General features: G+C 43.4%; 1 protein-coding gene across 2 annotated transcripts in view; it reads left to right on the forward strand.

Moving 5' to 3' along the window:
- Positions 1-8,726, forward strand: part of gli2a (GLI family zinc finger 2a) — a 69,270-nt gene extending 60,544 nt beyond the window's left edge. For both annotated transcript variants that reach the window (XM_028991640.1, XM_028991641.1), the window contains exons 10-14: positions 1,427-1,576; positions 2,992-3,156; positions 3,343-3,621; positions 5,170-5,506; positions 5,633-8,726. In XM_028991640.1, coding sequence (XP_028847473.1) covers positions 1,427-1,576; positions 2,992-3,156; positions 3,343-3,621; positions 5,170-5,506; positions 5,633-7,749 — 3,048 coding nt within the window. In that variant the 3' untranslated portion in view covers positions 7,750-8,726. The remainder of the gene's footprint in view (positions 1-1,426; positions 1,577-2,991; positions 3,157-3,342; positions 3,622-5,169; positions 5,507-5,632) is intronic.
- The last annotated feature ends 5,888 nt before the right edge of the window (positions 8,727-14,614 follow it).

Raw genomic sequence — 14,614 nt, forward strand, 5'->3', positions numbered from 1 at the left:
TGCAGCCATTTGCTAAAATCATTTAAGTTTTTAAGTTCCTCCATTAATGTACATGCACTACCCCATATTGACAGAAAAACACAGAATTGTTGACATTTTTGCAGATTTATTAAAATACAAAAACTGAAATGTCACATAGGAGCTCCCTTTTGATGTAATACAGACATGAGTCTTTTGGGGAAAGATGCAACACGTTTTTCACACCTGGATTTGGGGATCCTCTGCTATTCCTATCTTGGTCTCATCAGACCATCTTATTTCTCACCATCTTGGAGTCCTTCATGTGTTTTTAGCAAACGCCATGCAGGCTTTCATGTGTCTTGCACTGAGGAGAGGCTTCTGATGGTCCCCATAAAGCCCCGAGTGGTGGAGGGCTGCAGTAATGGTTGACTTTCTACATCTCCCGACAGCGTCTCTGGCGCTCAGCGACAGTGATCTTTGGGTTCTTCTTTGCCTCTCTCACCAGTTTGGCCAGCTGGCGAGCTCTAGAAAGGGTTCTGGTCATCCCAAACATCTTCCATTTAAGGATTATGGAGGTCACTGTGCTTTTAGGAACCTTAAGTGCAGCAGAATGTTTTGTAACCTTGTGACTTGCCACAATTCTGTCTCCAAGCTCTACTTGCAGTTCCTTTGACCTCTTGATTCTCATTTGCTCTGACATGCATTGTGAGCTGTAAGGTCTTTTATAGACAGGGGCGTGGCTTTCAAGTCCAATCAGTATAATCAAACACAGCTGGACTCAAATGAAGGTGTAGAACAAGCAAAGGGTCTGATACTTAGGATATGTGATATTTCAGTTTTTCTTTGTTAATAAATGTGCAAAAATGTCAACAATTCTGTGTGTTTTTCTGTCACAATGGGGTGCTGTATGTACATCGATGACGAAAATTTAACAGAGATCAAGTTTGAGGTGATAATTTACGTTTTGATGCTCACAACTTAAACTTCCTTCACTTTATTAGCCCAACAATCCTCTCAGTTCCCTTAATGGTATGATGCATGTGAAGAAAAAAATCCCCTGTTCAGCAACCAAACCTCAGTCAAAGAGGGGGAATTTTTAAAACGTCTCAGGTGGGAACGAGTTCAGGTCTTAATGCTGGAAGCTTTCAAAAGCACCCTCCATGCTTCTGAACAGCAGTGCACCCAGCAGCACATCCTTTTGTCTGAGCTTGATGAATGGAAAATTTTGGTCAGGATTTGATGGATGCTCCTTGCCTTGATCCCATGGGAAAAACATTCAGGAGCGTCTTAACATTTGAAGGGATAATCTTCAAACAGAATCATATCGCTCTCATCTTGACACCAGAGTGTTAAATGACGGGTAAATAAGCTGGATAGTAGCTAATGCAGGTGGGTAATGTGTATTTTAACACATGTAATGATTTGGAGCAACCTTGTGACGCTGCCTCCTCTCATGTCCCTGCAGCACATCAACAACGATCACATCCATGGCGAGAAGAAGGAGTTTGTGTGCCGCTGGGAAGAGTGCTCCCGCGAACAGAAGCCATTCAAGGCCCAGTACATGCTGGTGGTGCACATGAGGCGGCACACCGGAGAGAAGCCACACAAGTGCACGGTGAGAGGCAGCACACGTCCTTTTTAAGGGCAGATGTCTTAGAAGAGTAGAAGGCAGATGCAGCATTTATAGTCCACAATAATCTGTTCTGTGCGTACAGTCCTTATTTGAAGGGTGAGTGTTGTAACATATTCATAAATTATTTTTTTTATAATGAATGAATGAACATTACTACAAAGTTATGGAAAATTAAGTTTGTTCCATAATTTATGACATTGGCTTGGTAAAAATGAATTTTCTTCACATTTTTCTTATTAAAAGCATGTCTGATTACTTGGGCGACAGGAGTTTACATCACTGATAAAAGGGTGGACCAAGTATGGTTCTACATAGATTTTTTTATAATTTTTTAAACATATATTTATTTGGATTTTAGTTATGAACATGCACACATCAAACAACTAGAACAAATGTCAGCTAATGAAAACAAAACAACAAAATAAATGATTAATAAAATATAAACAATTAAATAAAAAAGAATATTGTACATGTATTAGTGCACATTCCCCATATTTAGGTACAAAGAATTCAGAAGACTTCTTTCTCACAATGTGGGACCAAAACATCTATAGCGCTGTGTTTAGTTGTGTGGGGAAATGCAACGTAACTACCCTAAAATCGAATTCCAGTCTAATTTGGAATACAGTACTGCACACACAACGACTGAGGTATTATGTAGGATTAAGGATTTATGTAGGATTTTCTGTATATAGTATGAACTTGCCTTCAAATGCACAATGGTGATAGAATATAGTGTTGCGATATAACACAAGTAATAACATGATACTAATATTTTTATGTATATGTAATTATGCAGTTAAATATAGTGTTAAAATTAAGTGATTCCCAATATTCGTTAACTGAATCATCCCATGAATAATAATGAATCAAACTTCTATGTGCGTGTTTTTTTATTATTTTTGAAGTTAAGTTTTGGTTTCTCCTGCTTGCTGTAAAGTCCTGGTCCAGTAGTCCAAAGAGTTTTGCGTAGTGCTTCATCTGTTCCAAGATCCCTTTAAACTGAGGAGAGTGCGCAGCAATGATTGATAGGCTGGGGGGGTAATTAAGGCTGCAGGAGAAGAGCAGGACCTTGGGTCCTTATTAAGACCTGTGGCTGGTACACCCTGTACACATTCCCACCAGACCAGGCTGCCGAGGGAATTTGGACTTTTATGTTGGCTTTTTGAAATAATCCAATTTGATCTTATCACACCCAGTGCCAATTTATCAGTGGAAAGTTAACTGATGGAATACCAAATTATAACAAAAAATAATTCCAGTCCACAGGGAGACTTTGACAGGCACTGTGTGGAAATACTGGTGATTAGTTAGAAGCAGAGTTTGCTAAACTAGCAGTACATCATCATGAATTTGTCATTCCTTGTCACCCTACATCTCACTTCCTTTCTCTTCAGTTTGAAGGCTGCTCTAAGGCCTACTCACGTTTGGAAAACCTCAAGACTCACCTGAGGTCTCACACAGGGGAGAAGCCATACGTCTGTGAGCATGAAGGCTGCAACAAAGCCTTCTCCAACGCCTCTGATCGAGCAAAGCACCAGAACCGTACACACTCTAATGAGGTACAGAATTACAGTGCACCCCACTCTCAAAGCAAAGAGTAGTGATGTTTACTGGACAATTCATGTAATGCAAGTTGTTGAACAAATGTGGCACTGAGTAGCTGTAGCCATAGGTTAAAACCCCATTTAGTTCCATTGTGTGCTACTTGCCATAAATGTAAATTTCATTTGCCTCCTCCCCATCAGAAACCTTACGTGTGCAAGATCCCAGGCTGTACGAAGCGTTACACAGACCCCAGTTCCCTCAGAAAGCATGTTAAGACCGTGCACGGCCCAGACGCTCATGTCACTAAAAAGCAGCGTGGAGACGCCCCACCAAAGCCCCAGCCTCCCAGGGAAAATGGGGAGAATGATGGCAGTTTTAAGGGTGGCAGGGGTTCAGATGGGGCAGTAGAGGCCAACAGCACCACTCGTGGAATGGAGGACTGCTTGCAGGTCAAGTCAATAAAGACAGAAAACTCTGTGGTAAGATCTCGATCTGCTCATCTCCGCTTTGCCTTGTGCATCATCAGCATCATCTTTTTTTTCCCCTCACAATTTTAATTAAACTTTCTCTGCAACTGCAATTTGCCAGGAAAGAGACTTGAATCATATTGTGCCATAAAAAAATCTACACTCATTTGGTTAATGCTAAAATAGTTTGAAATGACCTTTTTCATGCATACTGTAGACCGATGTGTCGTATATGAATGGCCAATCCTCAGCTTTCATACTGACAACTGCTAACACTGCTTTGTAATTTTATGAACAATGTCTCTAGGGAATCTCATCAAGATATTTTAAATAAAAAAAATGTTCACTTCGCTCATCTCAAAGATCAGAATTTTGTGGTCAAATTTGGAGGTCATTTTGTGTCATTCTGAGCATGATATGACATAAAAAATCTTTTGATTTGCTCCAAACATTCAAACACTCAGCAAACATTTTGGTTTGCTGATCAAAGGTCACCGCAAGGATTGTCTGAAGTGATGGTGGAGGGAGCAGGGATACCTCATGTAACAATAAATACGCTTAAATGTACAGTACAGGCCAAAGGTTTGGACACAGGTTTGGACAAAGGTTGGCACCTTTGTCTTCACTCTGCGGTCCAGCTCACCCCAAACCATCTCGACTGGGTTTAGGTCCGGTGACTGTGGAGGTCAGGTATCCACGTTTTGTTAAGTACATAACTCCACATGTGTTCATTCATAGTTTTGATGCCTTCAGTGAGAATCTACCAAAGTAAATGGTCATGAAAATAAAGAAAAAACACATTGAATGAGAAGGTGTGTCCAGACTTTTGGCCTGTACTGTATGTGATATGCATATTTAAATTTACTGCATTTGGCAGACTTACAACATTTTTTGCTTTAAGATATATGTCTTTCTAATTCCTCTTGATCTGACTTGATCTGACACAATTAGCTTAATAACTCTTACACTATAATAATGTAAGAGCCCTCTATTCTCTTTAAAATGTTTTAGCCGTTATGTCCTTTGTTTGATGTCTGTCTTTCACTAACATTTCCTCTCATCCCTTTAACCCTTCCTTGTGGATAGGCCTTACTAAGGTGAGCAGTCCTTCTAGTAACAGAATAAGCATGTACATTCACTGACATTGTACATTTCTTTTTCTGAAAAACACTATTAATAAGATCAGCACAGCATCAACCACCACCCACATCTACTCTCAGCCTCCATCACCTCATGTTCCATCCTTCGGTATTAATATTCAGGGGCCAGTAATGTTGATTGGATGTTCGGAAGAAGCAGCCAGCACAGTCACGCTGTGATCAAAATAGGCTTTCTAGTTTTGTCCAGAATTAATCATCACTGCATGTCTTCACATGGGGCGCTGGGATCGTGACAAATTTTCCTTGTCATAACTACTGTATGGAGGGAATGCAAATTTAGTTTTAAAATAAACTTGGTTAAATAAAGAAAGGCACATCGTTGCAGTTCATTAAAAAGTATTATAGTTAACAATAATGACAGCTTAATTGATCTGTGCCTGATATAATTTCCTTGATCCAGATGTATCAGTCCAGCCCTGGTGGTCAGTCATCATGTAGCAGCGAGCAGTCACCACTTGGCAGTGCCACCAACCATGACAGTGGAGTAGAGATGGCCCTGCACAGTGGGGGAAGCCTTGGGGACCTGAGTGCTTTGGACGAACCCCCTGTGGTGGACTCCACCGGATCCCCAGGGAATTCTGCCTCGGTGGGCCTCCAACTCCGTAAAAACAGGGGAGCCCTGCTCCAGCTGGAGCACCTGAAGAAAGAGAAACTGAAGAGTGTGAGGGACTCCTGTTCCTGGGCCAACGTGGCTCCACAAGTTAAAAACATCAAACTACCGCCCCTTCCAGCTGTCGGTGAGTCTCCTGGACATCAAATCATGTCAAGTTCAGTAGATAAAATATTCATCATACACACAAGTATGTGAAAATGCCTGTAAACGTTGCGCAGCGTGCCTAAGATGAAAACTGTGTAATCTTTAGGGTCCATGATGGAGAGTGTCATTCATGCTCCACGGCTCAGTGACCTATCAACCTGCGAGGTAACCATGCTCAACCAGCTGAATGAGCGTAGAGACAGCACCACCAGCAGCTTGGGCTCATCCTACACCCTGAGTCGCCGGTCCTCAGGCATCTCGCCGTGCTACTCCAGCCGACGCTCCAGCGAAGCGTCGCAGTTTGGAGGGCGCCCTAACAACATCAGCTCAGCTGATTCATATGATCCCATATCAGCTGATCTGTCGCGCCGGTCCAGTGAGGCCAGCCAATGTGGAGGTGGGGGAGGAGGGGGACTCCCCAGTCTGCTTAGCCTCACCCCAGCTCAGCACTATCGGCTGAAGGCCAAATATGCAGCTGCCACTGGGGGCGCCCCACCCACGCCCCTTCCTAACATGGAGCGTATGAGCCTAAGGACACGGATGGCCCTATATGGGGACTCAAATGAGGTTTTGTCCCCCATGCTTCATGCCTCTTCTACAGCTGCTCCAAGACGGTGTAGTGATATTGGTTATAGTGCCCCAGGCATGATGCCCCATGAGTTGCCCAACAGTCTTCCACGCAGGGCCAGTGACCCAGTACGTCGCCCTGCACTGGACCCGCTATCGCTACCCAGAGTCCAGCGATACAACAGCGTAAGCACCATGAACTCAGCAAGGATACCTCCAACCGAGCGCCGGGGCTTGAGTGGCCTTCAGAACAATGCATGGTCAGATGGGAGCCTTCAACGCCATCCTTTCATCCAGAGACCACCAAGCATCTCAGAAAATGCCATCATGGAGACCATGGCTATGGACCAGGCTGAAGATGACATGGTGCTTCCAGATGATGTAGTCCAGTACCTCAGATCCCAGAATGGAGGATCAGCTCAGGACGCAGGAGTGGGCAACTATGCTAACGGTCCAACACAGGCCAGCATGCCCACACAGCAACAACAATTTTATGGTCAAAGACGCATGGCTATGGTAGACACCAATATGAACCTTTCTAGTCAGGCATTAAGCCCTGCTTCCCTCGAACAATTTACTGCTTCACCCAACTTAATTAAGAACAACATGCCCGTCCAATGGAATGAAGTTAGCTCTGGGACAGTGGATGCCATGGCTAGGCTTCCAAAACAGCAGCTTATTCGGGGTAACTTAGCTGTGGTGCAGCAAAAGCAGAGCGGTTTCCCCTACCAGGGCTTAGGCTCAAACCAGCAGGTTGTTCCAATGAGGCAGAATGTGGCTGCTGTACAGCAGGCCAGTGTGCAAAGGAACACCCAACGGATGAACTCTGTTCAGCAGTTTAGACAGACCTCCACCAACCCCTGCCAGGGTATTGATGTACAGGTGAGCCCAGAGCAGGGTTGTGGGCTGGATGTAGTTCCAAACCAACGGCCAATATATAATGGTATCAGTCTACCTAACAGAGCAGTGGTGCAGCAGAATGGAGACTTTCAGCACTACAGGTCCTCCTATTCGCAGATGAACCAGGCCATCCAGCAGAATTTCACTCACCAGAACACAAACCGACCTCTGATGCAGCCAAGACCCCCAGCAGAGCCCAAGCCTTCCAGCCGGCAGCAGCTTCCAGCTTCAAACACATTGCAGCCAGCAGGATACCTCCAGCCCCACCTGAACTCCGACCTCAACACATCAGAAGCCAGCCCAAAGAGACCAGGCTCCATAGCCCAGCAGCAGAATGGGGGCCACAATGGAACCATTTACTACTCGGGTGAAATCCACATGCTGGGTTCTAACATCAACTTTGATTCTCCCATGTCCCCATGCACCAGCCAGGAGCCAGGCAACCTGGCAGCAACCATGGCATCACCAGGAGCCAACCAGGTCACCAGCACAGTGGACTCTCAGGCAGTAGAGCACGCTCAAATTGATTTTGATGCTATGTTGGATGATGGAGACCATTCCAGCCTCATGTCAGGCACACTTAGTCCAGGTCTCTTGCAAAGTCTCTCCCAGAATTCCTCCCGGTTGACAACACCTCGCAACTCAGTGACGCTGGCTTCAGTTCCAGCAGGAATTGGCAATATGGCCATTGGAGACATGAGCTCAATGTTGACTGCTCTAGCAGAGGAGAGCAAGTTCCTCAATATGATGGCCTGAAAACATTGCTCACGTTTTACCACATCGTTACATCAGGAAGGAGTGTGCTTGCTTCGGAACTCTTCACGCACAATTCTAATGACGCTTGTGTCTATTTTACACCAAATGGTGTCCCTTTGGGGAACAAAATCCCTACATGAACATTCTAGTAATGAAAAAGCACTGATCTTTACAACAGAACTGGAGTGTTGACAGAGACCCACATGGCATTATACTCCCACACTTATCATAAAAGCCATACATCATTCTGTTAATGACTCTTTCTTAACACTAAGTATTTGTAGGCGCCCTTTATTTTGGCTGTGCACTGATAGTAGTTCACCAAGTGCCTTGTAACAAAGAAGCAGTGTAAGCAAAATCAAACGAATATGTAATCATGTTGCAAAGTAGACTATAAAGAGTATGGATACTCACAGTGTAACTCTCAACTTAAGGCTTTTGTTTATAGACATACTACATGGTACATGCTTTAAATTATGTAAACACCCCGAGGCTACGTTGTTGTTCTGTTGTTGTTTTGGGTTTTTTTTCCCTGTAATTATGACAATGTGCTGTGGCATTTAGTTTCTTTTGTTATGCTAGATAAACAGAGTGTGGTTATGGAGATGCAAGCGAGGCCCGGCTAGTTACGTTTTCCAGATATCCTCCAAGTGCCCTCCAGGATTGGGGATCTCTGGATCCTTCACACTTGGCTGTATGATTGAGGAGTGCAGGGACATGCTTTTGAGTGTCAGGCCCACTCTCCCCAAGCGATGTCTTTTAAAGGAATATGTAAGTGCTCTTGGTCTTCTCAGCAGAGATCATGCTCCAATTAACAGGTTCATCACCCATGGGAGCTGCTGACGGACCTCAGGGACTTACAAAAGGAGCATAAGTTTCGATGCTGTGACTGGAGGGGGAAAAACCATCAAGCACAGGCAGATAGCAGACTCTCAGTTATTTGATTGTTTGAATTAAAGCAGCCTTTTATACTCAAATGTTCACATCATTGTGTGTGTGTGCAGCTTTTGTACATTTTAAATACAATATCTGTTTTTTTTTTTTTATGGGATTTCTGCTTCAACTGTGGTACTGTGTTGTGTATCTTTTGAAATCACATGGTTGGCTCCCTTTGGGACACATGAAAGCAGACATCATTATTTAAGCTCTCCAGTGAACCATAATGAATTCCGTGAGCTATGAAAAAAAATCTCCATGTCAAAGTACAAGCTCAAGTGGATTTGTCTTGATCTAAAATGCTGAGGACTTGAGTCCCAGTTCTTCTGTGTGCGTGTTTTCTTGCTAAAGATATGCAGATGAGCATAATAATACAGCGCACATTCCTGGCCAACATCATTAGCTTTATACAGATGTAATTCTAATATTTTATTACAGTGTAGAGTGGTACAAAACCACCATTGATCAATATTTTACTGTACTATGTTCTGCTGAAGTTCATGAAGTTGAGTACTGCTTTTTTTGGCCAAAGACTTCCCTCGCTCTGTTTTAAAACGCAAAAAAAGTTTTAATTTGCTGCTTTTTACACATTCTGAAATGTTCTCCAATGTATTTTTTAACAGTGCTGGCAACGACAAAAATCCCACTTGGTTCTGGAAACCTCTGCAAAAAAAAAAAAAAAAAGGATAAAAAAGGAGACAAAACGCATGCAGAGCAGTTTCTAAAGTTAGCAGGCATGTTGTCCAAAATTAACAGTGGCAGTCGGGCCCAGAGGAAACGGCTGCAGGAACCACATAAAACGCCATTCGGGGAGGGAGAGGCGTGTGCTGGGGGCTAGAGGGGTGTCAAGTAAAAAAAGGGAGGCGGGGGCACAGATTCCACCCTGACGGCAAACTTTGCAGACGATTTCATTTGATCCAGATCTCGCTGATTGGTGCTGCCAGTGAAGTTCCTTATTCTCTTAGAGAAAAGATGGAAGAAAAATAGCCCCGGGCAAAGCAAGGCTGCGTAGCGTGGACGTGGAGTTGATCAGAAATGGACACGGCAGTGGTCAGATGAGCACACAAGTGCATGGGGAAAAAAAGTGTTGCGTGATGAGCTACGGCCGGAACATGTTGCCGCAGGAAAGAGGGGAGTTGTCGCAGAAAGTGTGGCAACTTTCCCTCAAATTTATCTGGCTTAGTTTAGTGACTGTAAACAGTTTTCATTTTGGGGAGGGGACATAAATCATGGCTCGATGTGGCACTGGAGCCACCCCTTATCATGACTCCGTCTCACATTAGCATCAGTGGTTCTCCTGCTCCATCGCTACAACTTCTTCCTGCAATCCCTGGATGCCGGAGTTAACAGAAATGCTTGAAGTCCTCACACACATTTCACAAGGAAGACAACACAAAAGAGAGGTGGGTTAATTGAAAGCAAGTTTTTAAGAAACTAATGACTGAATGAGCTTGATTGTCAGGAAGATAATAACTGAGCTTGAGCTCAGGCCACTCAAACATACATGTCCTATAAATGTCTTTGATGCACCCTCCATTTTTTCGTCTTGTAGTAATTGACACTTGAGAAAGAGGCATGGCTTCCGTGCCTTCCACAGAAAATGTCCCCAGGGGCAGAAAATATTGAATACATAGAGAATAGTTATTAAAATATTTCTTTAGTACTTGGAATGCACCAATATGTATAGAAATATATATCGGTTGTACATCAGGGGCACCCGTTTTAATCAGCATCACTAATCGTCATCCGTATTTATGTTTGTACTTCTGAATACTATATAAATGATTTATTGTTTACATAATTAATGGGAATTCCTTACATCTGTATGACTAAATTAATTCATTATTATTTTAAACATCGGTATCGGCGTAGACTTGGTACATCCCTAAAAAATACATGTAGAAGTTTGACTCTCACTAGCTGGGATTGTGTATTTTTGGAAATCATAACTGTAACTTCCCACAACCCTCCCAGTATCTGTGTGGACAATCTGATCCATAAATGAGTCAACTGGGCCCAGCCGGGGGTGGACAACAGTCCATTGTTTGCGGAGGGATTGCCAGTGCATCCTCAATGATCAATGAGGAACTCGACTCAACCCAGACTCCCAGTCTCAGAGAGGCGCTTTGTGATCATCTGAAAGGCAGGGCAAGACCCCTGTGTAAACTACAATTGTGCGGTGTAGAACCCACTGGGTTCCTCAGAACGCTGGGACATTGCAATTTTACTCTGTGGCAAAAAAACATTCAAATTGAATAAATACCTGAGGGTTTCGATTGCAGTTTTAAACAATGAACAATGTTGCTCCATGACCTTTGACTTGCAAGGGCAGGTCGTCATAATAAAGCAGTTTTCTTGACCGAGCTTCTTTCTTCTTCTCTTCCTGGGCCTGGTCTAGGCTTAGCATCAAAGGCTGCCATGCATACAGCACAGCCCATTCAGATAAGGGAGGGGGTGGTTGACCCTGGCAAGGGTCTAGGGCATGACACCCCTACTTCAGACATGGTCCCCTACTCTCCCACTACCGTTCTAGGGGCATGAGTGCAGCACTAGCCGAGGAAAAAAAAAAAAAAAAGCATCCATTAAGTGCCACTTTGAGGCTGAACTGTGGGGGCAGGGGACTTTGATCCATGACCTCCGACGCCCATGGTCGCTTTTAATTAAGAATCAGAGTGGAAAGGTGATTGGACTGCGTGTGGGCAGTTTAAAGGAGATGAATTTTATGTTTCTCAGTACGTATTTTATGTTTTTCCCTGCGTGTGACTTTTGGTAGCGAAAAAAAAGATGTGAACTCTGTTTTGAACATGGACGTCCGACGGTCGGGGTTAGCAGCTCCATGGTTGGTTTGGCCGGGATGAACATTTTACCCAGTCTCACACCACCACCCTTTAATTGAGCATAATTTACTGCATCTGCCCTCCTAACATACACATTTTAACCCAGAAGCCACACATTGTGGTGCACATGAAGAATTACACCATTACTATTTTAACCATCTTCACCATGGTAATTACACACAGAGCAGGAAACTTTGGTTCTAAGAAACCAACATTAAAAGGTGGAGAGATCATCTCCAGCTTCCTGGTTTCCCAAGATAATGAAGGATGAGTTCCCGGATGTGCCCTCGTGTTCTGTATTCTAGCCTGCTTCTGTAGAAGAACATCTCACCACCAATTCTAAATTAAAGGAACCTTACTACACAGGCTTCTTTCCTCCACCAGCAGTCATTTGAATGTCCCTAATTGTTGATTGTCCTGTATGAAGCATGGTTTACCTCAGGCACAGCAGAAAGTACCTACTAACATCTCACAGGTATCATGTGTTCCCCACTGTCCCAGGAGACAGGAAACAGGAATTTCTTATACATACGAGCTAACAAACAGGCCCTGTTCCCACCTGCATAATGCACAATAGCCCACGAGAAGAGAGAGCCTCATAAAGCATATCTCATTTATTGTATTCACTTTATGTTATTCTCAATAAGCTTATTTCATTGTTTGATATGTGGCAAGTAAAACTGCACAGAGTTTATACAGTCCCAACCCAAATCAATTTATTTAACACTGTATGAAATTATCAGTATACTATTTATTCTACTAACGGTGATTATAAATATGGCAATAGGAATGGGTACAGAGTATGACTTATCATTGTTATTATCAAGGCATGCAGACTAATAATCCAACACAACAAAACCCAGACAACAAAACTAATGTCTCAAAAGTTAAAGTGGGAACACAAGTCACCTGTATTATCATCTGTTGTGTATTTGATGGCCACTTGCCCTCCAACTCAGCGTATTCAACAGTTTCTTATAAATACATCTCAAACACAACCTGCCCAAGGGATAGCATGCCATCAGACACCCTGCAAGACTTTCTCTCTATTCACGTCCCCGCGGTTTTAATACTGAGGGCATTTTTTATTCTGATAGCCTGACGTGTCTTGGAGATGTTTCTACTGATAATTAATTCAAGAACCTAAGACAAGCGCGTCCCCACGAAGAAGAGCTAAACATTTGTTTCATCAGACCTTCCATCTCCACCCTGCAGAAGCAACAGCAGAAAAAAAATGGCTTCTTTAAAAAAAAAACACACACACACACACTGTACGTCTTTTCCATTTCACGTGACTGCGGTACTCGCAAATGTTTAAATTCCTCTGAACCACTTCAAAGTGCATTCATCGTTGCGAGCAGAATTATGAAAATGACTGTGAGTGTATATATACAGTATGGGTGCATGTATAAATGTAATTGCACACGCGCTTCCTCCCTCATTCTGGATTCTGTGCAGCGTCGTCATGGGGAATGCTAAATCTGACACAGCGGCCTGGTCTCGGGCTTCAGACGAAATGGACTCCAGCTGCTGTCAAACTCCTGCCAGCTGTGAGACTGAACGGCCTGGGCACTGAAAGTAGAAAGGAACAGAACGTGTTCTCATGCACAAACGTCTCAGCTCACGATCGGACACGCAATCGATACGGTCATCAATAACGCCTCTTTTCCGTTAGATAAAAACTGAAAATGTCATGAAGGACTTTCAGCATGCAGTGTCATATGAGGATGTTCTACTACAAATTATCCAACAATATAAATATAAAACGTAATAAACTAAAAGGCCTATAGAAATTTTTATATCGCCCCCTTGTGGTCACCAAAGGCCAAAACACACAGAAACTGAGAATGTTAGCACTTATATAAAAACATTATGTGCCTATAAACAACAAGTGATGTTTTTCATTGAATACGGTTGTTTATCTGTATTAGTTTGTTTACCTGAACTGGCTGATAATGAAAGGAATATCTAAATAAATTATGAGCAACAAGTGGAATGCTGTGTTCACACAAGTCAAAAGAGAAGTGATTGTCATTGTGATACATAACAGCACAGCACACGGTGCAAACAGTGAAATGTGTCCTCTGCATTTAACCATCACCATTGATGAGCAGTGGGCAGCCATGACAGGCGCCCGGGGAACAGTGTGTGGGGACGGTGCTTTGCTCAGTGGCACCTCAGTGGCACCTTGTCGGATCGGGATTCAAAACGGAAACCTTCTGATTGCGGGGCCTCTTCCTTAACCGCTAGGCCACCACTAACCCTCTCAAAGTCAACGCAAGTCACTATATTTTCAGAAAAACTTCATTATTTGTAACTTTGTAAGTGACTAATCCATGTTGCCTGTTTTGTGTGTGTGTGTGTGTGTGTGTGTGTGTGTGTGTGTGTGTGTGTGTATATGCCCCCTGTGTACATATATGGTTACAATTAAGGGGGAACACGTCACCCGGAGTCAAGTCACAGTGAACAAAAATCTGTTCTCAATCAGGTGACTGTTCTTCTTGGCTCCTCTGTTTGTCTTTTCCCATAATTCCACAGCACCCATTTCCACGTCAAGAACTACTAGGGGCAGAATTACCGATCCAGTACTGCCCGTCAAATATTGGATTCTCTAAAAATCTAATACGTTCAGAGTATCTCTCAAAAATTAAACAAAGATAAACGCATTACTTCATTACTGAGGGGTTTATTATGTACTACAGCATGGGACCAGATCGGGATGGTGGGAAAAATGCCTATTAGCCCACTGACCAAAATGATGAGCACATCATTCCAGAGAACACAACTGACCTCCAGCATTCAGGTCCAATTGAAACAGGGGCCTGAAATAATCGACCTCCAGAGAGGTTTTATTTAAAGGAAGTTGGTGTTTTTAAGCAGGACTGAACTCTCAGTTCAATAGAAGAGCAGTGCTAGACCACACAGCATATCCTCCCTTTTAGCACCCAGAATGTGTCAAATCACTCAATTTTAGGTGGGAAGACATTTTCACTCGTCCCACCTCCACCATCTACAAGGTGGAGAGGTGACCTGAGGTAGGGAGTGTGTGAGGTAGGGAGCGTGTGGCTGACAAAACGCTGTCTGCATCATAA

The sequence above is a fragment of the Denticeps clupeoides genome, chromosome 9 (assembly GCF_900700375.1).
Source record: "Denticeps clupeoides chromosome 9, fDenClu1.1, whole genome shotgun sequence".
Taxonomy (NCBI): Eukaryota; Metazoa; Chordata; class Actinopteri; order Clupeiformes; family Denticipitidae; genus Denticeps; species Denticeps clupeoides.